Here is a 26,207-nt window from a genome sequence, read left to right as displayed (position 1 = left end):
CGCTGGTTAAATAAAGTAAAAAATCAGATCCAAAAAGAGAACCCTCCATTTGATGGCGAGTTAGTTTGAGCTAGTTTATTTTTCCACAGGAGGTTGCTATTCATAAAGCTTTGAAAGAGCAAGTGGATAATTAACGCAGCACTGCAACCTCTAGTGAAGTGAAATGGAGGATAGCAGTTTCAAGTATTGGATTGATTGATTTTTTTTCGAAGAGCAATCGATTCAATTTTCCAACCTCTGGATATAAGTTTGGACTTGTGCACTGTTTTTAACCTTCATTTTTTAGGCATGGTCCAACACTGACCTCACGGACACATACAAGTGAACAGAAAAGCAGTCGTCAGCACCATCCCATTGCCCTCAACTTTCAAAGAGAGATTGTGGCAAAGATTCCTGATAACAGTCTCTTTATGGTTCACACCTTAATATCTTTAGAAATACCAACCAAAACATACCAAAAGTAAAAGTTTTGGATAACATGCAAAAGGAACAAGTCATGTGACCCATCTTGCTCTACATATCACAGCTCCAAAAATCATGCAACATCTTTGATCCCAACTTAAATGCTGGAATCTGTTGAAAGGTGACCTTGGACCCTGTCTCCATTGAAACTGACAGGTCAGAGGAAGTCACTTAAAAGAAGTGTGAATGCACATGCACCACTAGGATTGCATCTCAGTCACCCGAAACAGAAAGGTTCAAAATATAGCATGCGGTGACCATTCCGTTAGGGGAGCTGGGGGACCCTCCTTGTAACAGAGTTTTAGTAGCATATTTTAAAATTATTTTAGTGTGGGTGTCATTAGCAAGGCCAATATTTGTTGCCCATCCTTAATTGGACTGAGAAGGTTGCTAGGCCATTTCAGCAGGTAGTTAAGAGTCAATCACATTACCAAGAGTCTGGAGTCACAAAGAGGTCAGATGGGTGAAGACAGCAGATTTCCTTCCCTGAAGGGCATTAGTGAACACTGATGATAATTTCATGGTCACTATTGCTAGGACTAGCTTCATATTCCAGACTTATAATTTCATCAGCTGTTGTCATGGGATTTGAACTCATGTCCATAGTATTAGCCTGGGCTTCTGGAATACTGGTCCAATGACATCACTGCTAAACCACAGCACCCCCAAGGCATGTTAGCCTCCTTTAGAAAGAGTCCAGGAAACACGGCCAATATTTTTAAATTCCATGAACCACCCCCAATCTATCATTCGGAGCACAGGCCTACCAATTCTGTGTCGGGCCAGAGAAGATGAATCTCATCCCAACCTGAGAGTCCCTGGCCATTATAATGTCTTTTCTTGTATCAGATGAACTATTCTTCATTTTAGAATAGAAATCCAAAGGCCCATTCAAGAATGGTGATATCAAAGCCAAACTTGTTCTCAGCCAACAGTAGCATTGAAGCGACTAAGGGTTGAAATGCTGACTGATTTGTTTCAGACTCTGTAGTCCATGATATGAAGACCAATTATAAGTTCTTTGCCCTCAAGAAGACTATTGCACGGCAGCTGAGTCTGAACAAGTCTTGTGTAACCAGAAAATGGTGCAATATGGAAAACTCTGGTGTGTATCTAAGGATGGTTGGACTTATTGCTTGCTGTGCACAGTAAAATAGATCCAAAGTGGATAAGAAGTATACAATCAAAATACTGCAGCTTATGAGCATCTGAAATAAAACCAGAAAATACTGAACAAAAGCAGAGTTGTTAATGTTTCAACTTGATGCTCTGACTTCACTCGCCACAGATGCTATCAGACCTGTTGAGTATTTCTAGCATTTTCTGGGTTAGAGGCAGAGCAGTTTGGATCAGAATTCATTTCACTGCAACAAGTGAGACTAGCTTTAACATTAGTGTGATTTTTTTTGAAAATGAACTTTACCCTAATTTAGAAAAAACTGCATAGCTGACATGCCACTAATAAATCCCACTAAGTTTCTTATTCAGCAGAATTTTTAATTGAAAGGCTCTTTGTACGTTAGTACTTGTCAGTTTCCTCTACAATGTATCAAAGTTATCAGACAATGTCTACAAAATTTGAAATTATGTAGCAAGGAAAGCTTTGGTAGCATTGTAACTTACCAAGAGAACAGCATGAATTAACATATAAAACACTGAGAATTAGGAAGACCTTTAAATTCTACATTCATGACCTGAAGGAATTAGACAAAAAAGTTAAGGTTGTTACCACATTCTCAAGCTGTATGTCAGATAGCAAGAGCTAGATAAGACCACATTTCCTCCAAATGAACATCAACAAAAGTTAAAGCCATCCTTTTTAGTTCCCATCAGCACCTCAATGCAACTGCTCTCATTCTTGCCATGTTCTCTGGCTACCTTCTTAGGCCAAGAAAGTGAAAAATCTTGATATCCCGCTGGAGTTTGATCCATTCCAAAATTGTTCCTCTTCCACCTCTACAGTGTTGCTCACAGCTGATCCCCTAAACCGTTCCTTCATTATATCGAGACTTGATTCTCCAATGCCATCATATCTGGTTTGCCCATTTCAACACTACAAAGTTTAATGAGCAAAATATCCCACTTCATGGCCATATCTACACTATGTCCAACACCCCCAAGATCACTGTCCTCCAATGTGCGACCTCCTGCCTTACATTTTTAATCCTGGGTGACTAAGTGCTCATGCTGTCCACTTCATCAATGGTGTGTTCTGATTCAAATATTTACCCCTACCCTCTGAAACTCCCTTTTATTCAACTGCTTTCAGCCAGATACCTGGGGAGAATTTTATTAAAACTTTGTCACAACATCCATGGTTTTTGTTCCCTGCCCCAGTTTTTTGCTATTCACTTCTGCCTATGTTAACCATAATCTTTTCCTCCTCATTAAGATGTATCAAATCATTTTATAATGTGTGTATGCTATATAAAAACAAGCTATTCTTGTTGTTGTAAAAACACAATATTTTATTTATAGATATTATTTTCCCCTCTAATTTTCTCTCATCTTCTTCTGAAGACACAAACAATGCTAAACTACATTTCCACAATTGCTGGTCATTCTTCATTCTCCTGTCGAATTGGTTGTTCTTTCACTCTGAGAGTTTTTACGCAATGAAAGTCAGTGGGCTACACAACAATGGGGATATCAAAGCCAAGCTCAAAGCTGTTCTTAGTCAGCATCTACATGTTGGTGCTGAAGTATTCTGGAGTTCCAACACTGGCTGATGTTTTACATACTTATCAACTCAGGCCAAATACAATTAGAAAATCCTGTCTGCATTTTTGTTTTATTTTGGGCCCAATATCAGGTGAGATTCTGGATCATGACCCTGTGTCGTGTAGCCGCCTGATGCCCAATATGATCTCTGGAGGGATGGCCAATTAATGGTTTAGCAGTGCACTTGCAATCTAGTTAAAGATTGTGGGAAGGGATGGAATGGCAGCCTCACCATCCAAGGTGGGAGCTGCTGGTGCATGTACTAGAGAGATGGGTCATCTTGGAATGGAGGCACATTCTGCAGAGAAGTTAATTAATTTGAATGATACAAAGGCCAAAGCTACCTGGCTATTGTGGACAGCCACTGGTCGCAACTGTGGGAGGCGTGAAGTGGGAGAAGCTAGTGGGATAGAATGCTGCCTTTCCATTAATATACCCCTGGAATGCCATCTCCATCCCCTGGCTGTGTTTTAGCCTCTGTGGGGAGTCACAAGTCAACTGGAAAATTCCACTTGGTTTCTGTTGAGGGGTCTTAATAAGTCATTTATCTGGCATAATAGACTGCACACTACCCACCACTCCCTTTGGAATAAACATGTCTCGGAGGCAGGAACAAGTCAGAAACCTGAAACTCTGCTCACTATCTCCAGTCCTGTCTCTAATGGGAACTGAAAATTCTGCCGCTCTACTGCCTTCTCTGCTAAGGTCAGCTAATGGACGAGGGAACAGAAATGAGACATTCCTGGTCTGTATGGCTTAGTTCTGCAGCCTGTCTTCTTTGAAGTTGTCGGTGTAACGTGAGCAGAAAAACCTCATTAAGATTCAAAAACTGGGGCGAGCACAGGGTGGGTGGACTGCAGACAATGCTCACAATTGCTTTGAGAGGCCTGGGCAATTTGAACTCCTTGATCTCACCTGCTTGGCCAGATTCCCAGCTGGAATTGGTGGGAAGAAGCAGCTAGCTGACAGGCTGGAGCATAATATTTTGTGGCAAAAGGCTGCCACTGGAGGCTAAGGAATAGTCCTTGGCACTCATGTTGCATTGTTGATTGGGAAGGAGAGGCCTAAGCTTGCACTTGTGGGTTCTTAGGAAAATGCCTTTACCCAAAGCGAAAAAAAGTATTGAAAACTCAGCTCTTTGAGCCACTGCTGGTCCCAGCTCCTCCCTCACCTGGGTTGACCTGGTGGAAAAACCACAGCAACTTCCCCATTCCAAGCCCATGGTTAAAGTAGCAGCTGGGCCCTAATGCCACAAATTGGTGCTTGATCTGTGTATAGCAGGTTAAAATTGAAGACATCAGTGGTATGTGCTCTGGACAATTTTAACTGACAAGTTGCCCTGTTTCTGGTTCAAAGTGTCCTAGAAGATTCAACAAGGGGTGGGGTGGGGTGTGGTACCAGACGCCTTTCTGCTTTGAAAATTCCAGAATTTAAATCAATGCCAAATAATTGATCAACTTACATGTCGACATAATGGTGGGAATTTATTTTTTATTAAAAGTGACTAATTGAAATGTGTTAACTGCTGGGTGGGGCTCTCAATGAATGTCAATTCAAGAGTTTCAGTTGGTTCAACCTTTGATCGCTTGTAACCAGATAGACAAAGAATTTATTATTTTATTTCAACTGAATTAAAAAGAGAGCTTTTCTCAAACAGCTTCTTTTTTGTTCGATTCTATTTACCTGCTTTACAGCTACAACACCCCCTGAAGCGTTACACCCCTGTTGGCAGGCAGCCAGCCATTTAATAGTATACACTCTTATAATTTATCATGTCATCGTAACTGCTCAATTATGTTGCTGTCCAGTAACACGTCACCCCTCATTCTAAGGAATTCTGATGAAGATATTGCACACAAAACAACTCCTAGTTTTTATTTAGGTTTCCATTATCTGCAGGCTTTCGGTAACCCTCGGGGAAGAAGAACTGGAAGCCACTCAAATAAACAGTCCAGGAATTTTCAGCTTTTTCTTTTCGGGGACTCAGAAAAAGTAAGGATGGATCCTACACAAAACATTCCAGGCTGCTGAGGCCTTTTGGGACCTTCCCCCATCCCTCTTCCCCACCATGATCATCTCAGTTGAGTTCCTGCTGTCCCACATGCTGCAAGTTATAGCCTGGCACCCAGGTTGGGCCACTGAAATAAGATCCAAACCCTAATTTGGTTCAAGTCTCACACCAGTACAAATGGCCAGATGGAGCAGTGGCTCTTCCGACTTTGTATCCATTTACAAGCAGAAAAGGTTTTAAGTGCAGCAGAAGCAAAAACTTGAATAAGGGTTTCATTGGAAGTGGAAGTGTGCAGGGGTGCAGGAGGGTGATGGCATGAATGTGGAATTAAGTGATGTTGGCAATAGATAGGGTGTGTGGAGGAAGCTCCATTCTGGGGTGAATAGGAGCCCAGAATCAGCAGATGTTTGCTAAGTTCACACTGAGGCTAATAAAGCTACCATCTTTCTCTCTGTCTTAGTCAGCTATGTAGTCAACTGTTTCTTTTTCTGTAGATGTTAATCAGCAGCAACAACTAAGGTTTATATATTTTTTAATCAATTTGATGCGTGAGGAACTGTTCCTTTTTGTAAATCAGCCAGAATAAATTGAACCTGTAGCTGATAATTCTGGACTCATGAAATTAATTTGAAATTAAGCAAAAACACTGCATAATTCAAAATGGCCATTACACAATGCTTTAATTGGCTAGCAGTCAGAAGGTAAGTATAATTATTACACTAGACTGGTGTCTATTGTTAACTGCCATTTGGGCAAGTAGATTCCTAAATGCCAAGTTGCTGTCAGTTGCAGTTAACACTAGTGTTTAGTGAAGCTTTGGAAACAAATACTATGCCATAATTAATTCACATTGTTGCCATAGATACCGCCAAGCTTCCCCAAAGGAGAAGTTTCATTATGAAGTGGGGAACTCCAGTCTATAACAGTTCATGTAGCTTTCAAAGCTGTTTGGCTTTAGGGGGTATTCAGATGATAAAGACAACTGGCTAACATGAAAAGCAGTAATCTCCAATTTGGTTTCTGGTCCTAGGAACATGTGAAGGCCATTCTGCCTGTTGAGCCTGCACCACTATTCAATTAGATCATGGTTGATCATCTACCTCAACAACATCTTCCTGCGCTATTTCCATGTCCCTTGATGCCATTAGTCTCCAGAAATCCATCGATTTTTGTTTTGAATATGCACAATGTTTGAGCTTCCACATCAGTCTGGGGTAGAGAATTCCAAAAATTCACTAGCCTCTAAATGAAGAAGTTCATCCTTAACTCAGCCTTAAATGAACAGTCTTACCAAACTATGTGGTCTTGATTAAGATGGTAACAGAGTTGCTGCAATTCCCCTCAGCACCCCTGGACTAGAGAAATGGAAGAACACAAACAGGATTTCCATTCCTAATGCTTGCTAATGATCTCTAATGGACAGTACATGAGTATAAATCCTAGTTGAGCTCAAAATTTTTCTTGGCTGTGATTCTCACACAAGCTACCCTTTCTTTGAGTGGTTAACTCACAATTCATAGCAAGTTTCTCTTGAATGGCCTCTTTGCACAGTTTAACCACACCTTAACAAGCAACTATCGTGGGGTGAGGGGTTGGGGTGAGAGGAGGATGATGCTTTAATATCAATGAGTATTTTTTAGCATGGAAACAATTTAAAGAAGAAGGATCATCAACACCTTCTTAGGAAAATAGAGATAGGAAATTTATGCCGGTCTTGTCAATGATGTCAACACCCTGAAACTGAATGAAATAAAATTTGGTGATGCAATGATGATGGATGAAAAGGACATTGCAAGTTCTTCAAAAGTAAAATATTGTGGACGCTGGAAATCTGAAATAAAAACCAGATGAAAGTTCATGACCTGAAAAGTTAGCTTAGTTTCTCTCTTTACATATGCTGCTGAATATGTCCAGTATTTTCTGTTTTTATTACAGATTTTTATTTGCCTTCCTCATGTGTTCATCCACGTCAGTATTTTCAAAGGAATCTATGATCCTTGGTTATAAGCTGCAGTGGAAAAGAAAATTATACAGAGTGTAAAATAGGCTTCTGATGCGTTATTGCTCATTTTGTGTTACCATTCAAAATGAGTTTAAACCCTCTACAGTCTCCATACTCTGCCATCCTTCCTTCTTGTGGTATTTTTAAAAGATAGACTATAAACAAGGAAGGTAGAAACAAAACAAGAGCTTTATTGGAAAGATGTTTACTCTACAGACTGTTTGGATAGACTGCCCATTTGCAAATGGCCATTGGCATCATCAAGACATCATGTGATAGATCACTTAAAGTGCCCTTGTTCCAACTAGGGACAACAAGAATGCACAATTCTTCTGATGCCATTTCCTTTAGAATGAGTGATTGGAAGCTCTGTCCATTACAAAGCTAGGGAAGTGTTGACATTAAATGAGATCCAGGTTTGGGTCTAATTTCCAACTCTTCCAGTGTGCTGACACTGGAATAAGCAATAGAGCATATTGGAAGTGCTAAGGATTTTCAGTCTCTATGTCACCTACATGCTGGAAAGGGGCTGCCTCACAGCCCCAGGGACCTGGGTTTGATTCCTGGCTTGGGTTGCTGTATGGAGTTTGCACGTTCTCCATATCTGCATGGGTTTCCTCCCAGTGCTCCGGTTTCCTCCCACAATCCAAAGATGTACGGGTTAGGTTGATTGGTCATGCTAAATTGTCTTAGTGTCCCAGGATATGTAGGTTAGAGGGATTAGAGGGATAAATGTATGGGGTTGTGGGGACAGAGCTTGGGATGGGATTGTTGTCAGTGCAGACTCAATGGGCCGAATAGCCTCCTTCTGCACTAGAGGGTTTCTATGCAACTGCATAGTTCAAGCCACTGATATAGGTAAATAATTTCCATTAAGAGTTTTATTGAAGCGGAGAGATTAATTTATTTGAAGTACGTGCACTTAGACACTAAATATACTGTGAACATATCCTGTAACATGGCTGCGATCCTTCTGCACCACATGATTAAAATAATTTACTGGGAAACTCCAACTTCATCGGCAGCTGAGGTTCTCTGCTACTGCTGCAGTGAATGCAGTTTTGGCTAAGTGCCAAATATTCCATTCTCGCTGGTAGCAAGATGGGTGTGGTTAAGATCCATGAATCCCCCCAGTTATTTTTCCTTCCAGATTCCTTTCCTGTTTTCCCTTCTTTGAGATATCTTCATCTTGCTGAGGTGCAATCCACAGACACCAATTACCCTCACGTACATGACCAAAGTGGTAACAAATGTTGATCTTGCCAGTGACACTCATCCCATGAAAGATACTTTAAAAAGTTCCAATAATAGAATTGACCAGAGAATGCTGATGGCTGCTTGATTACTGAATAAACCCACTGAACACTTTTAAGGGTTTCGATTTAACCTATGGTTTGACCTGCAGTGTACCTTTTCTCATGAACCAATTTACCACCATGCACATAGTTAATATCAAAACTGGAACTCATCACAGTAACTAGTAAAAAGCAAAGTTACCATGGTCCCAGATAACCATAAGTTGCTCTCTCACACACAGGGGAGAGCTGACTAGTGCTGATTTAACCTGAGATTAATAGACCTCAGGCAAGGAGCAAGTTGAGAAGGCTGGGTCTTTACGAATAACCTTAGGAATTGAACCTGTACGGTTGGTATTGCACTGCATCACTAACCAGCCATCCAGCCAACTAAGCTAACTGACCCCTGAGCAACTAATACACACTGAAGCATGATTAGAATGTCCAATAATGGTGCACTATCAAATAGCTAAAATATCCTTTCATCACCTGCTAGAAATTTGTCCTCCAGCAATATTTGTTGCACACATTCTCACATTTTCTAACTTGTGGGAATAGTTTTTACTGGAGAGTGAAAGGAAGGAGGTGAACAAATTGTGCTGACACAAAGCCTATGTCAAGATTTTGACTGAATGAAAAGGTTCTATTAGAATGATGGAACAAACACTTAACTGAGTTCTATCACTGATGGTCTCTTGAACAATGAAGAGAAGTAATGAGAAAGAGAAATGAGTGATAGAAAATTCACCACTAGGTAAGTAATGAAAAGGAAAATAGAAGCTTACTAAAGAAATAGGAAAAAGTGACAGGCTGGAAGAGCAAAGGAAAAAAAAGAAAAATCAGGGGGATGTCAGAAAAATTAATATTGTAAATATTAACAGGTGTAAAATGGGAAATTTAAAAATAAACTTTCTGCTTTGTAATGTCTAGTTGAACCTATATTCATATAATTTGATTTTATTTTGTTTTTGCAAGTATTCCATATTGCATTTCTTATTTTTATGCTTCAATTTGTAACAAAGAGCAGTTTACCAGCCTATCACAGAAAGGGCGGTCACAGAAAAACCAGAAACATGCCACACTGCACTTGCCAGCGAGAACGGAGAATTTGGCACTCAACCATTCATAGCAGCTGGACTGGATAATTCCAGTCATGGATGAAGTTGGGGAATTCCGGCCACTTTTTTTTTAATCATTTAACTTATGTTGGAGTTTGCGACCTTTTCAGTGATTGGGAAGGTAATAACTAACTACAGTAAAGATAAGGTGGGTTATCACTGAATAACTTGCATCATGGGAGGGGTTCCACAATCCATGTCAAAGTACATTGACATAAAAATCATGGGGGCGAAGATTTCCTCCACATGCATGGTACAGTGAAATCGTAAACATGTTTATAAAGAACACTTTTATGAGTTCACTGCTACAACTACTTGCATTTATAAAGCATCCCTGAGGTAGTAAAATGTTCCAAGGTGCTTCACTGGAACAATCATGAATAAAAAACAAGCCATTTCAAGAGTGTTCAGTTAGGTGATCAAAAACTTGATGAAAGATGTCGGTTTAAAGGATCTCCTTGGAGGAGAGAGAGTTAGACAGATTTAGGGAGGGAACTGCAGAGTGTCGGGCCTAGCAGCTGAAGGCATTGCAGCAATGGAAATCAGGGATACACAAGAGGCCAGAGTTGAAGGAGCACGGCAATCTCAGAAGCTCTATGACTGATGGAGCTTACAGAGAAAGGGAGGAACAAGACCACGGAGGAGGAATTTGAAAGCAAGGATGGGAATTTTAAAATCAAGGCTTTGCTGAACCAGGCATCGATATAGATCAGCAAACACAGAAGTGATAGACAAACGGTCAGGTAATAGGAAGCAGGATTGTTTTTCCAGCAACACAGCATTATCAGTCCAATTTCACTTGACCCAACTCTCCCAGTGTTAGTTAATTCAGGGTATCCTATATTTATTTCATACACTTCCCAGAAAATATAACTTTGCAATTACACATAGTTGCAGGCTAGTCATTTGGAAGATTCAGTTGTATCAAATCACTAAAATGTCACCAACCCAACATTCATTGAGGCAATGGAAAGGACAAAAGCAAACTCAGCCTCGTTGACCCTGCAAAGTCCTCCTTGCTAACATCTGGGGCTTGTGCAAAATTGGGAAAGCTGTCCCAGAGAATAGTCATACTCATACCTTCCAATGCCCCAGACATCATCATCACTATCCCTGGATAAGTCTTGTCCCACAGGCAGGACCCAGCAGAGTTGGTAGCACAGTGGTGTATAGTAGGGGAGGGTGTTGCCCAGGGAGATCTCAATCACAATCTGCAAGCTCATGGCCCAGCAAATCCCTGACTCTATCATTAGCACCAAGGCAGGGGATCAACCCTGTTTCAATGAAGAATGACGGAGGGCAATCCAGGAGCTTCAACAGATATATCTAAAAATTAAGGCCAGAATTCTCTGATGTCATATGCCAACCTCTGCTACCAGCAAGAATAGAGAATTTGACATTCAGCCAAATGTCACGGATGAGATCGCAGAATTCAGCCCCAGATGAAGGTACAACACAGGACTACTTGCGTGCCAAACAGCCAAAGCAGCAAGTGATTGACAGACCTAAGCGATTCCACAATCAACAGATCAAATCTAAGCTCTATAGTTCTGCCACATCCGATCATGAATGATGGTGGACAATTAAACAACTCACTGGAGGAGAAAGCTCCACAAATATCCCCAAGCTCATTGATGGGGGAGCCCAGCACATCAGAACAAAAGATAAGGCTGAAGCATTTGCTACAATCTTCAGTCAGGAGTGCTGAGTGGATGATCCATCTTGGCCTGTTCTGGAGGTCCCAGCATCACAGGTGTTAGTCTTCAGCCAACTTGATTCACTCCATGTGATACCAAGAAAAAAAACAATGAAAACACTGGATACTACAAAGGCAACGCGCCGTGACAATATTCCAGCAATTGTACTGAAGATGTGCTTCAGAACTTGCTGTGCTCTAGCCAAACTGTTCCAGTACAGCTGCAACACTGGCATTTACCCGACAATGTGGAAAATTGCCCAGGTACGTCCTGTTCACAAAACAAATCCAATCTAGTCAATTACCGTCCCATCAGTCTACTCTTGATCCATCAGTAATGTGATGGAAGGGATCAGCAACAGTGCTATTAAGTAGCATTTTTTTTAGTAATAACCTGCTCACTGATGCTCAGTTTGGGTTCCACCAAAGTCACTCAGCTCCTGACCACATTATAGCCTTGGTTCAAACATGGACAAAAGAGTTGAACTCCAGAGGTGAGGTGAGAGTGACTGCCTTGACATCAAGGCAGCATTTGAATGAGTGTTGCATCAAAGAATCCTACCAAAACTGGAGTCAATGGGAAGTAGGGGGAATTTCTCCAGATGTTAGACATACCTAGCACAATTGAAGATGATTTTGCTTGTTGGAGGTCAGTCATCTTAGCTCCAGGACATCACTGAAGGAGCTCTTCAGGATTGTGCTCTATGTTCAACCAGCTTTTTTAAAGTTTACTTATTAGTGTCACAAGTAGGCTTACATTAACACTGCTATGAAGTTACTGTGAGGATCTTGTATTTTCAGCTGTTTCATCAATGACCTTTCTTCCATTATAAGATCAGAAGTGAGGATATTCACTGATGATTGCACAATGTTCAGCACCATTTTTGACTTGTCAGATACTGAAGCAGTCCATGTCCAAATGTAGCAAGACCTGGACAATGTCCACGCTGGGGCTGACAAATTGCAAGTAACTTTTGTGCCACACAAGTGCCAGACAGTGGCCATTTCCAACAAGAGAGAATCTAACTATCACCTTAACATTTAATGATATTACCATTGCTGAATCCCACACTAACAACATGCTGGGGGTCACCATTGAGTAGAAATTGAACTGGACCAACCATATAAATAATGTGACTACAAGGGCAAGTCAGAGGCTAGGAATCCTGCAGCAAGTAACTCATCTCCTGACAAAAGCCTGTTCACCATCTACAAGGCACAAGTCAGGAGTGTGATGGAACACCTTCCACTTGAGGGGATGATTTGACTTATTGTCACATGAATAAGTATACAGTGAAAAGTATTTTTTTTTGTGTGCTACACAGACAAAGCACACCATACATAGAGAAGGAAAGGAGAGAGTGCAGAATGTAGTGATACAGTCATAGCTAGGGTGCAGAGAAAGATCAACTTAGTGTGAGGTAGGTCCATTCAAAAGTCTGATGGCAGCAGGGAAGAAGCTGTTCTAGAGTCGGTTGGTACGTGACCTCAGACTGTTGTATCTTTTTCCTGATGGAGGAAGGTGGAAGAGATTATGTCCAGGATGTGTGGGGTCCTTGAGTGTGCTGGCTGCTTTTCCGAGGCAGCGAGAAGTGTAGACAGTGTCAACGGATGGGAGGCAGGTTTGAATGCCAGACTGGGCTTCGTTCAGAGCCCTTTGTAGTTTATTGCAGTCTTGGACAGAGCAAGAGCTACACCAAGCTGTGACTCAACCAAAAAGAATGCTTTTATGCTGCATCTATAGAAGTTGATGAGAGTTGTAGCAGACATGCCAAATTTCCTTAGTCTCCTGAGAAAGTAAAGGCATTGGTGAACTTTCTTAACTATAGCATCTGCATGGAGGGACCAGGATAGATTGTTGGTGATCTGGACACTTAAAACCCTGAAGCTCTTGATCATTTCTACTTTGTCCCCATTGATGTTGACAGGAGCATGCCCTCCTCTATGTTTCCTGAAGTCGATGACTATCTCCTTCATTTTGTTGACATTGAGAGAGAGATTACTGTCTCATCATTGTCTGAGATCTGACCCACAATGGGGGTGTCATCAGCAAACTTGAATATCGAGTTTGAATACAATTTGGCCATACAGCCAAAGATATATAAGGAGTATAGTAAGGGGCTGAGAATACAGCCTTGCAGAGCACTGATATTGAGGATGATCATGGAGGAGGTGTTGTTGCCTATCCTTACTGGGTTACAAAGTATAGGATCCAGTTGCAGAGGGAGGAACCGAGCCCCAGGCCACGCAGTTTGGAGATGAGTCTCATTTGGAATAATGGATAGTGCTGATCCAACCTTACTCATCAAATATCCAGGATGAAGTAGCCTGCTTGATTGGCACCCCTTCGACAAACATTCACTTCTTCCACCACTGACACAAAGTAGCAGCTGTGTGTACCACTAAAAGTAGCACTACAAGAATTCATCAAGGCTCCTGGGACAGCACCATTACCATCCAGAAGGCAGCTCACCATCTCCTTCTCAAGGGCAATAAATGCTGGCCCAAATCCCAAGAATGGATAAAAAAAAAGGAATCTGAACTCTTGGATGGAACTGCCGAACAAGATATAGGGTCAGATTTGATAACACTGGGGATTTGATAAGGAGAATTATACATTTTCAGTTATTCCATAGTCATGATTGTAAGTGTAATGCTGCTGAGCTGTCTTCAAACACATAGCTGTACACTTAATGCAAAGTCCAAAGAGCTATTCCCATGTTGGGTTGAACAATCGGTCCAGTAGGGAGGCACCTGGTGTTATCAAGATGCTTGTGGCATTCAAATACTTGCACAGCACGTCCTGCTCCTCCTAAACTGGTATTCTGACTGCCTCAATGGTGAAAGGGGCCTGCCCAGTTTTAACCAGCAGTACAGCCAACACAAAGCAGAAAAGTAAGACTGAATTATTTGTGTATGATCAGGAAGAGTTGGAAAATCTCCAGTGTCCCACAAAATAATTGAGTTGGGCACAATGAATATGAGCACCACCCCCACCTCTGTACCTGCCTAATGCTGCTAGCTTGAATCTCCATTGGAGGACCCTTCTGAGGCAAACATCTAACCACTCTTATTTTGAATGAGGCCGAAGCCTTGCTCCCAGGGTGACCAGCTCCATAGTTTAGGAATTCGAAAATTAAGAACTTCCCAAAGGACAAATACAAACATGATGGCAAATACCACTGATGTCAACTGTTTTTATTCGCATACCTGAGTACTTCTTGATAAGGTTTGGTCAATTTTACCATTTGGCAATGAGGAAATGCAATTGGAAGAGGGGTTACCTAGCTGATTTGCCTTTCCATTCAATCACTGATGTGCTACTCCCCATATCCAACCCCAACAAAATATAAAATCTAATCTGGGTGAATCTCCAGTTTGAAGAAGTGCTCATTGGTCCTAATAGTAAAAATATGAATGGGCTCTGGCAGATATAAGAAATTGTCTAGTAGAAAGGCAGCATCAGTATCTTGCACAAGTTATCCGTGTTTTCTTTTCATTGCTAGTGTGAAGTAGGCGGCATTAGGGCAAATGATGTATATCAGTCCCATTTCCTAATTACCGTTTGGCTAACAGGGAAGTCTAACTTGGGGACATTCATGGACAGGAGAATATAACTGAGCACTCAAAATAAAGGATGTATCTGAAAAAGAAGCCACCTGCAATATTAGTAGCATTTGGAAATAGGAAATTAAGGACTGCAGCAAAACCCTGAAATGGAAAAGGGTGAAAAATTAAGTAGAATGAAGAAGACAAACAAATTAGAAAACAAAGGGATTGAGATGGTAAAAAAGTACTTCAGGCAAAACGTGTAAGCAGAAAGCTTTGCAATTCACCAAATGCTACCTCTTTATCTCTTGTTTACTATTTTAACATTTTGGATATTGCTAAACAGAGAGACATGTTGCAGAAATGTTTCATCTTCCTCTCATCAGGACAAGAATGCCAAATTTCGAACAGTCACAACCATGGATATTACAGGAAAAAGGGTGCGGATGGTAAGTCGATTGATTGGTTAAGGTATTGCCATGAATGGAGAAAGCAATGAAGAACTTAAGGCTCCGCAAGCTTTTGGGTAATTCAAGAAAGGCAGAAAGTTTGACCAAATTCCTTTCATTTTCAGAGAATGCATCCATGCATGTTACTTCTAGCAAGTGTTATGTGCTCTACAGATTATCTTAAATTGGTTGTTAGTGTAGCTACTAGCACACTTAGACAGAAAGTGCTGTCTTAACACAGAATCACATCTAACTATAGATTTTTTGTTTTAAGTTTTGCAAGCACAGTTAGTTAAGTACAGTCTGTACTTTGCCTATTATGAACAACTGAAGGAACATGTTATTTGACTTGCTCAGCCAAATGCTAGGATGTACTTCCTACATAACTGACATCACACTGATACTGAATTTTGTACATGACAATGCGGCAGATGTTCATTTGGGCTGACAGCAGACTCCTCAGTGAAAACCACCAATTGTGTAACGACTGTATAATAGCAACACGAAAACCACTTGCTTAACCTGTTGTTCAAATTCTGAGAAACTTCGCCTTTCCAGAGTAAGATTTTCATGTCTGAAAGTGGAATGTTTGTACGTTTTGTGCAATACACAGCAAACAGTTACCTGGTCCGGATCGCCATTATCTCACAGGGTAGCTTTAATGTGGTCTATTTCTACATCCAGTTTGCAAAGTGAGCATTGATAAGGTCAATCTAGTAGTGTGTGGAACTACTCAAATCCCATCAGGTACATTGACCGGTGAAGGTAGGCTTGCAGTAGAGGGTAATGGAGAATCCATTAACACCCTACTGTTGGCAAAATGCCAGTCATTCCATAAAATGGCCTTTAAGAATACAAATCAGCTGTCTGCTTCCTTGGAGCAAATCAGTCGCTCTGCACCTGACTCCACCACGGCAAAATCATCCTGGCAATGCCAGGGAGCTGTCCCAACATAGCTCTGCACTATTTACCGACCTCCCCCGCTCTCCTGCTGCCCGCAACATCCCCCACCAACCCCCTTCCCCCCAATCCCACCTCCCAAACCTCCAGGAGTCATTCATTAATATATATTGTAACAGGAAATCAAAGATCTTCCAGTTCCTTGCACGCTCCATTTTACAACTGATCCTATAGATACTACAAACTGCTCATAGCAACAAATCTAAACTGGTGAACATTGATGACATTAATATTAACCAACACAGCAGAATATTGGACGAGAGACCACTCAGATGTAAAACCAGCAAATGCAATAGAAGTACAACATGTTAAGTTTCAAATTTCTGTCATGTTATTTTCACCACCAGACAATAGGTTATTTATCAGTGTCACAAATAGACTCACATTAACACTGCAATGCAGTTACTGTGGAAATCATTTAGTCGCCACACTCCATTGCCTGTTTGGGTACACTAAGGAAGAATTTTAACAAGACCAATGACCTAACCAGCATGTCTTTCAAACTGTGAGAAGAAACCGGAGCACCCGGAGGAAAACCATGCAGACACGGAGAATGTGCAAACTCCACACAGTGTTAACTGGACAACTCCACACAATGTGACATTAGAGAATGAAAGTTTTCATCCAGGCCAGTACTAAGCTTAAAGGACAGTTATAACTGCTTCCATTCTAGGGTTGCTTTCATTCAGATTTTGGGCATGTCCATAAACCATTTCTTTTTCTAAGACTAGGTTCCTAAACAGGCGATAGACTCCTAGACCCATATTACTCATTAGCCCATAGATCTGCAACTGAAAGAAGAGGTGGAGAAGATTTAGCAGTATTTGGTGTGCCAGTTTATCGATGGCAGTCTCTCAGAATCTGAAATAAAGTAGCTTGGTCCTCAATTTCCACAAAGGTCCTTTCAAATGTTTGTGTTTGCTGGATTAAGTCCCAGCAAAATGATATAAGCGATTGCAAACAATCATGGAAAACCTTTCACTCGAGTAACTTCTGCCTAAGTTACAGCAAGAACCAAGGGAACCCCAGTAGAAATTCAAGACCCCTAAGTATGAAAAAGATAATTTAGCATATCTTTATCTTAGGTCCTTCCAAGAATATGTGGTTTACATTATATCATTTTGACATTACGCTGGCAAATTAGGCGGATTACATTGAACTGTACACATTTGACTGATTTACCTATAGCAAATTTTCATGTGCTCTGTATCTGATTGCAATGCGAACTACTTTGTCCAGCATTATTTATTTTTAAGTTTGCAGTCAAAAGTCTACGTCAGAAAGATGCTTGGAAATGTGGACATCTTTTTTGTAAACTGTCATTAGGAGCGTTCATACTGCTGCGGTCTTAATAAAAATGATGTGGAGATGTCTTAAATAAAAGACATTCGGAGCTTTATGTCGTATTGTAACTGAATCATCTTTCCAACTCTTGCTTAAAACTCTAACAGAACAATTGCCCTGCAGAACTGTTAATTGCAGAAATGTTCTTTCAACAGCTGACCTTTACAACCCTATATATACTTGAATGTACTTCAGCTGTATTCATCCCCTATCTCTATAGCCCAAAGCTTGTTAACACAAAAGTTTAACAATGAACAGGTGACACACCACCCTTGGTGTAAAGACTTTACTGTATTGTCTCAAGCAATACTCATTTACAAGTAAAATGATTAAGTTCTATTCCCAATTTTTTCTGTTTAAGAGTCAAACAATGGTGAGTGTAGCTCACATCCACTGCAGTTGTTCAATTTATACCATTTTAAAGTTTCATTTTAGGGATATAAGGCAGTACAATGAGGAACATACCAGTTCATGTGACCGCATGGATCCAGAAAACAACCAGAAAAGAACTGGTCAGGATATACAATGTAGCATATAAGATCCAACAAGTATGCCGGAGGTTTGCTAAATATATTTTTGGTGGGTTATGAAGAAATTTGCAAAGTTTTCCCACAGAAATTAAATAAATTGGATACAGTCCATGATCATGTGAATCCTACATGAGGTTACATTTAACAGTAATGTGTGCTTCTGTTGCAGATTTTGCACATTTACAGTGTATGTTGCCACTACCCAAATACAATTTGGGTAGAGTACCAATGAAGACAAAAGTATGTCTATCACATTCATTCTGCTGAAATTTAATGGCTTGAAGTTTCTGCTAGGCTGTGCAAGCTTTTGCAGTGCAATTCTTTGAAACTGATCAAACTAGTGCAAAAGATTGATTATTTCTGGATAAATGGAGTTTCCATCACTAGTTTGCACTGGTTTAAAAAGCAATGCATAGTGGAAACTGGCTGTGTCCACAAAACTGGACATTGAATGAATCACTACCGTGAATTCCTGCTAATTGCAACCCTTTGTGAACCTTCGGGGGGGCTTTAAAAATTAAGTATTTTTAGGTGCTGGGACGCTAATTAGACACCTTTTCAAAGTTTTTAAATATTAAACACTTGTTAATTTACTATGAAACTGACTACAATACATCAACGATACTAATATAGAAAATGGTTGACACATTGCTTAAAGCTTATTTTCTTGGCACAAGCATTAAGATATGAGGTACAACACTTGTGGTGCCCATTAAACCACAACCCCAGCACATCCTCAATCTTCAAAAGAAGAGGAAAGAAAACTGGAGGAAAAAGTTACATCAAATTTAAGTTTTAGGAAGATTTCTGGGCACCATCTTTGAATACCTAACCCAAATGGCCAGGGTCAAATAACCTGCTGACCCACTAGTGAAGCTCAGAGGTTGAGAAGTACTATTTGGGTGAGGGACAACAGTGCTGCTGGGAGTTATGGAACATCACACCACAATGAATTTGCACTTTCAAGAACTGGAAAGGAGCAGAAAAATTGAGAAAATTGAAAAGAAAACGGAATTGTTTAAATTGGTAAAAGCCTCAGCTCCACATTTCCCAAGAGTTGCACAACAGCAGTGACACTGTCTCAGGATATATAGAAAAGTCAGACTCACCAAACATATTAACAGTTCACTCATGCTTAATGGCCTAAGAAAAATGCTTAAAAGACAACTTGTCAATCTTGTCTTCTAGGCATTCAACAGGAATATTTAGTCATGTGGAAATGTATATTGGGAAAGAAGTCAACTAATCATCGCACTTATTGAAGAATATGATCAATTTAATCATACACAATCCAACATAACTGTTTCCCTTGATAATACTGCTTCAGCTTTTACAGAAACTAATTTTAAAAGTAGTAGGTTTCAGAACAAATATATAATGGAAGTAGGCATTGGCAGTAAAGTAAAATCTCTACCTTCAGCAAGGTGTATTCTCCTTTCACAACCCAGTACGGCAATGGAATGCCCTTCAGACTCATGGCTGATTGCTTTTAGTTAATGTTTCACCAGACACAAAACAACTCTCCTGTCCCACCCTCAGAGCAAACAGCTCCACCGAGTACAAGGTGCACAAAGAGAGACACTCAGAGGAAGAAAGAGAAAAAAATTGAGCACAGTGCCTGCTGACAGAGCACTGCCAGCCATAGCGCCATTTAAAAAAAATTGTGAAGTATTTATGGAAAATTAAACCCAGAAATCACCCTAAAAATATCAGTGTAAACATTCAAATGAACATACGAACGGACCAGATTTTATCATTGATCCTGGTACACCTAGTGTGCAAACTTTATGGAAGAACAATAACTATTATATACAATTGACCAAGCATATGGTGCCATGGTTTAACACACACTTCTTGTCTAAAATGCACCAAGTCTCACATAAACTGGAAGCAAATTTTTAATTTTTCCTTTTCGCATAAGATCTTATCAATTTAATAAATCAGCACTGTAAGGTTGTTTTTGAAATTTATTCGCTCTTCAGCAAGAGTGAACTAAAAAGCAATAAAATTTTCCTCACATTAAATTTTTACTTGGCAAAAGTAATTGCTGTTTGCACATTAACTAGAGTAAATGATTCTTGTGAGTACATAACAATATATCTATGACAGAGACGAGGATTTTGTCAGGGAGGGAACAAATACGGATTAGGCATTGCGATTAAAACGGAAACAAAATACAACATTTTACTTTGAGTTGCCTTTCCGTCCCCCAGATGGTTTATTGACCTGATGGCCGATGGTGAGTTGAATGTTTTAAACCCTGAACCGCACAAAAACAGGACTAAACAATATTGCAGACTTCAGTAAGCATTTAAAAGTGACATATCACTAGAGGATAGATATTTATTCCAGTCACAGTGAGTAGAATCTTTTTCTTTAGCAAACAGAATTTCAACACAACCCACACAATGGTCTTAATCTTTTCCACTCGTGCTGGGTTGTAATATTCATTATGTGGATTCTCACTTTGTGACTTCAAAGTAACTTTCTTCAATACTAATGGTCTGCAGTATGGTGGAATATAATGTCACACCATATTAAATCTCTGAAACTGAACATCTGAATTGATGACATTCAGCGGTAATGACACTGAAATTATTATTTAAAAACACAGTAAATGGAAAGTTCCTACCTGTGAAGTCCGGACTGCTTGGCACTGAGAAATCTGTGCAAGCTGTTTCGCTCTCTTCAAGTCTATACACTGGAACCTTTATCAGTCAGCACTGGCAACTTAGGTACTATGGTGCTAGTCTGTTTACCTAATGTAAAAAGGGGAGGCACTATCGTATTAGCCTTTGGCCGCTCTGATTATTGCCATGTAAAGGGAATTTATTGCTGAGTTATGGAAAAGGGGACACAATTACAGGTTTATCACATCGTAAAAAATGTAAAGTTTGTAAAGTTTTAATTACTTTCTATCTGCGATCACAATTTTACTGAGAGAAATATGGGCTCGGTATTCAGATTCGCGAGACTGGTCAAGTGGAACAGCCCAGAGGGAAGGGAGGAGGGAGAAAAGACTAAATTATGTCGGGAGTCCACAACCAGTTACACTTGCATTTATGTAAATCATTAAAGTTGTGAAGCCAAGCCCCAAAGTCTGCATTGTCTAAACTAGCAACAATCCACAACTAGAGAATGAACAATGAGGAAAGATTAATGTTGAAATGCAAGGTAGCCTTGAAAGCAGATGGTTAACACAGTAGAAAGCCTCACATAAAAATATAGAGCATTAAATGTATAAATAAGGTAAACCCAGAACTTGAGTGGCATGGTGGCACAGTGGTTAACACTGTTGCCTCACAATACCAGGAATCTGGGTTCAATTTGGGTCACTGACTGTGTGGGGTTTGCACACATTCTCCCCATGTTTGTGTGGATGTCCTGTGGGTGTTCTGGTTTCCTCCCACACTCCAAAGATGTGTGGGTTGGGTTAATTGGCCATGCTTAATTAACCCTAGTTTCAAGGGGATTAGCAGGGTAAATATATGGGGTTATGGGCATAGGACCTGGATGGGATTGTGGTCAATGCAGACTCAATGGGCTAACTGATCCCCTTCCACACTGCAGGGACTCTATGGTATATTTGATACAATATATCAGTAAACAAGGAAAAAAAACAGAAATTTAAATTCGTGAAAAGTAAAGTTAAAACTGATCATTAGGAAGAATTATTCTAGTAAGAGTGATAAAAGTTTGCAATAATCTGCTAGAAAGTGGATTGGAGGAAAAGAAGTTATGGGTGGTCATTTTCAAAACACGGTTGGTTACTGAAGGCATGGAAATAAGACAGAAAAGCAACCGTTACAAATCCTGCTGGGCAAAAGGAGAGAACAATTTGGGGCAGCATGAGAAGGAAAAGTAATGCCTGGGGCACTGGAGACACCTGCTTAATTCTTCAGAATAGTGCCATGGGATCTTTGCTATCCACCTGAGCAGGCAGACAAAGCCTCAGTTTAACATCTCACTTGAAACACAGCACACTGGCTATGCAATGCCAGACTAGGGATAGGTCACAGCAAAGGAGACATGGACAAACTAATCATGGACATGAGACAAAGGAGTCTCGGCTTTGATTTTTGTGCTTAAGCTGTGGAGTGGGAGCTGACCCAGAACCCTGTGATTCCAAGATAAGTGTAACTGAGAGATGTATAGACTCTCAAACAAGGGACTTCAGATTAGGATGAACATCAATGGATCAAAAGACTTTATCCCATCCTGTCACATTGTTATGCTTCCATAGATTGGCTGAAATATAAGTTTTGAGTTTAGAGATGAGACACCTTGAGGCCATGTTCTCTGTGACAGGCCTGGGGCTCAAGATCCAGCAAACCCCGGAAATTATGTGAACCTGATTTTAATAAATTTTCATATCATTAGTGATCCCTCTCATCATAAAATTCCCCCAAGGCATATTTTCAAACCTCAACAATGTGATGGAACGTTGACAATACTTAGACATGAACTCAGACATGAGCTTGTCATGGGGATCCTCTTGGGGGTGTAAAGGTGCATAGATAGAGCCCCAGGGTAGAGGGACATTGCCAGGCAGTGTCCTGGAACTTCCTTCATGCAATGCCAGGGTGGCAGCATGTACCAGAGGGAAGTGCTTGAGTTGGACTCTTGTGGGAGCCTCATGGTGTGGGGGGAACTATTTATTTGTGGTGCTGAATGAGAGTGGATATGGGAGCTGCGGATGTCAGCGGTGGCTGTTTGTGAGGGGATGGGAAGGAGGGTCTAATGCTGGCGACGGGACAAGTGGGAAGTCCTGATAGTGATTATTTGGGAGGGTGGGGGGGGAATGGTAGGAAGGGGTCCAATGCTGGTGATGTTCGGGGGGAGGGTGTGTTGACATTGACATGACTGTTTGGGTGGGGATGGGGAGAAATGCTGGTTTTGATTGTGTTGGGGGGAGGGGGAAGGGAGATTCCAGCTCTGATTGAAGGTGGGGCAGGAGGAGAGACCCTGAGACCTTCGTGATGCGAAGGAGGTTATTTTTTGCTTTGATCTATAAAAACAGCCTTTATACATGATGACATGATCTCTTTACATTGAGCTTTCCCAGCATGTTTAGGCCCCACTCCTCATCATGATGGCGTGAAACATGCCCACTTTTTGTTTACAAAGTGCTAGGGGATCTGGAGAGAGACTTTGGTTTTCAGTCAGACCCTGACACTTTTGGTGGGATTTTACGGCCTCGATTGTCCCGAAACCATAAAATCCTGCCTAAGGTCAACATACCTTTCCATTGTCTGTCCCTTGCCCACTCTGATTCCCATGGTGGTAAAACCTTTGCCATTTTTGGTACAATTCTGCTCTGAATGTTTCAAGTTGTGCAGAAGGCAAGGAATCTTACCCATGCTAGAACACATTGTAAAATCACTGACATGTTGAGTGTCATTTTCTATTTATGGTAACAGGCATCACATTTTGTATTATTTCAGGCTGGGCCTCTGCAGATTTACTGTTGTATTTGTCAAACAAATCTAATTTACAGACTAATTCAAACGCTTCAACATCCACAAACCAACTACAATAGAAGTCAATAAGATAGCACATGATTAGATCACATCCCAGGACTTGTCTCAAACTTGCCCTGAATATGTAGATGAGGTAAGAGGACCAATTTCCATGATGTTGGGCCTCTATTTTTGTTACCTCCACAAGGCTGGTTTGATCAGACGTTGTTTTCAGGTCTTTTGGTTCCGTCATATTTCTCTCACTCTACAACAAGAGAATGGCAAAAGGATATCTCGATTGCAGCACAGCCATAGATGGGCTGTGAATATAGAAACAAATACAAAGGGATAGAAAGGGGAAAAGGATAACAAAAAATTGGGAAAAGGTAAAAACAAGAGTAAAACAAGAGATAGGGGAGGCATAGGGAAAAAGCATAGGCATAGGAAACAAAGTAGAATTTTGCACCTATGTTTTTCCTTAACTCCTTAGTTTGTTCAGCTTTGTCTCAAATACTGCTATCTGTGATATCTTACAATTCTGATGAAGTGGCCACACCCAAAACAAGAGCCAATTCTCTCCACAAAAGCAGCCTGGTGTGCAAAATGCTTTTGTTTTAGATTCCCAGCATCTATGGTGGTTTATTTCTTATTGATGAGGTGTCAGTTCTTTTCAATCAAACTTATCATTTTCAGCAGGGTTTACACTGAAAAAGGTTAGGGCAAATATCCATTATTCCCAGCGTGGGATTACTGGTCTAATTATAAACTGGATAATATGGATGTCAGCCACTAGTGTTTGAACAAGATAATGATTCCCAGGAGTAAAAATAACGAGGACCTCACACCAGTGCCATTGTTGTTTCCAACTGCCTCAGACCCCGTCAATAGCTCACATCTTCTAGCTAATTCCTGACAGGAAATTTTTTGCAGTTGTTAAGAGATGTGATCAGATTGTTCTGATATTAACAAGAAAATCAGTGACTTGGCGCAATATAGGACTTCAAACTTTTTAAAAGCACTACCAATGTCCTATTTGCTCATGTGACAAATGTAGCTTGTACTTTGCTCATACTGTGCAATGCACAATGCAGTTACTCTGCACTGTCCCATTATAGAACCTCCCCAGAGGCCTAAAGTCCAGTATTCTGCTGTCCGCACAAGAATCCATTCACAGTGAATCATGGGGAATTACAAATGCCCCCAGCATCATAAAGTATATGCTATCATATCAAACAGACAGATAAGGACAGGCAACATCTGTGGAGAGAGAAACAGAGTTAATGGATGGAATTTAATGTCCTTCCAAAGGCATATTCCAAAAGGGGAAGACTGTAATCAGGCAGAGGGTGTGAGATATAAATCCCATTGCCTTTCAATCTTCCTCCAATCAGGCTCCAGAGCCGTGAAGGAGCAATTAAGGGCCATTTAAATGCCTCATCATGTTTCTATTGATACTCATCCAATGGCAGGCAGAGAAGTCACTATCCTGGAAGATCATCCAGCAAGTGACTCGCAGACACTGAGTACCCAAACAAGAAACCCAACATTGGGAGAGTGAGGGAAGGCTATCCCTCGCTATTCAATCCTTTCTTCCCCTCCCTGCTACCACACTCTACCCCATTTATGTCCCTTCAGGCATCTGCTAGCGATTCCATCTGCAGACCTGAATTAAATATTGGCAGTGGTCTGATGCTGCCCAAGTAAGTGCCTAAATGCTTGGAAATAATGTCAAGCCTCTCAGAGAAAAACAATGTGGTGTTCCCACTGGTTTGTATAGTTGGTTTGTGGGATCCCCGTCGCCAGCAGTAAATTCCACCCCCACGGTTCAGTTCAGTGACCTTTCATTAACTCTGCATCGCTCTCCAACTACTGGACCTGCTGAGTATTTCCAGCATTTTCTGTTTTTATTTCAGATTACCAGCTTCTGCAGTATTTTGCATTAATACAGATGGCATTGTCATAACTGTTTAAGAAAAAAAATGGTGCAGGCAAAGGTCAGAAACAATCTTAATGTGACAGGCTACCCTCTTCTCTGTGCCCTGATCTATTTGATCTCTGAAGGCAGGTAACTGGCAACTGGTAAAACTCCAAGAAATTCAAACAGCTCAAAATTTCTATCTGATTCCAAAGTAATCAAGTGGGACAGCACGGTGGCACAGTACTACTGCCTCACAGTGCCAGGGACTCGGGTTTGATTCCCAGCTTGGGTCACTGTGTGTGTGGAGTTTGCACATTCTCCCCATATCTGCGTGGGTTTCCTCCTACGGTCTGAAAGATGTGCTGGTTAGTTGCATTGACCTGAACAGGCGTCGGAATGTAATGACTAGGGGAATTTCAGAGTAACTTCATTGCAGTGTTAGTGTAAGCCTATTTGTAACTAATAAATAAATTTTACTTTTTACCTTTAATTGAAGACACAAGACATCAATTCACATTACTAAATTTACACTGCTTGCATTCCATAGTGATACTCCTTTAGTTTCAAACAAATATTCCATAGCTTAATCTCTAACTTTACAATAACTATTTTGTAATAACATTCTATCACCATAAGTCTCCGATCCCGTCCGTGATTTGGACTTTCCAGTGCCACTGTAGTGAATGGAGTTTC

The 26,207-nt window shown here is 40.8% G+C and overlaps 1 protein-coding gene across 10 annotated transcripts in view; it reads right to left on the bottom strand.

Moving 5' to 3' along the window:
* The window catches only part of rbm47 (RNA binding motif protein 47), a 167,083-nt gene that overhangs the window by 62,113 nt on the left and 78,763 nt on the right, over positions 1-26,207 (bottom strand). For 3 of the 10 annotated variants that reach the window (XM_080188419.1, XM_080188511.1, XM_080188426.1), the window contains exon 1: positions 23,733-23,861. The exons of 5 other annotated variants lie outside the window; for them this stretch is intronic. In XM_080188419.1, coding sequence (XP_080044545.1) covers positions 23,733-23,770 — 38 coding nt within the window. In that variant the 5' untranslated portion in view covers positions 23,771-23,861. Of the gene's footprint in view, positions 1-19,551; positions 19,592-20,769; positions 21,145-23,732; positions 23,862-26,207 lie in introns of those variants that run through there. 2 more of the 10 variants (XM_080188455.1, XM_080188483.1) reach the window with 2 other exon arrangements.

Source organism: Carcharhinus amblyrhynchos, chromosome 1, assembly GCF_965287045.1.
Source record: "Carcharhinus amblyrhynchos chromosome 1, sCarAmb.v2.hapA, whole genome shotgun sequence".
Classification (NCBI taxonomy): domain Eukaryota; kingdom Metazoa; phylum Chordata; class Chondrichthyes; order Carcharhiniformes; family Carcharhinidae; genus Carcharhinus; species Carcharhinus amblyrhynchos.
The sequence above is the reverse complement of the archived record's forward strand: the minus strand, read 5'-3'. Positions and strand labels throughout refer to the sequence as shown.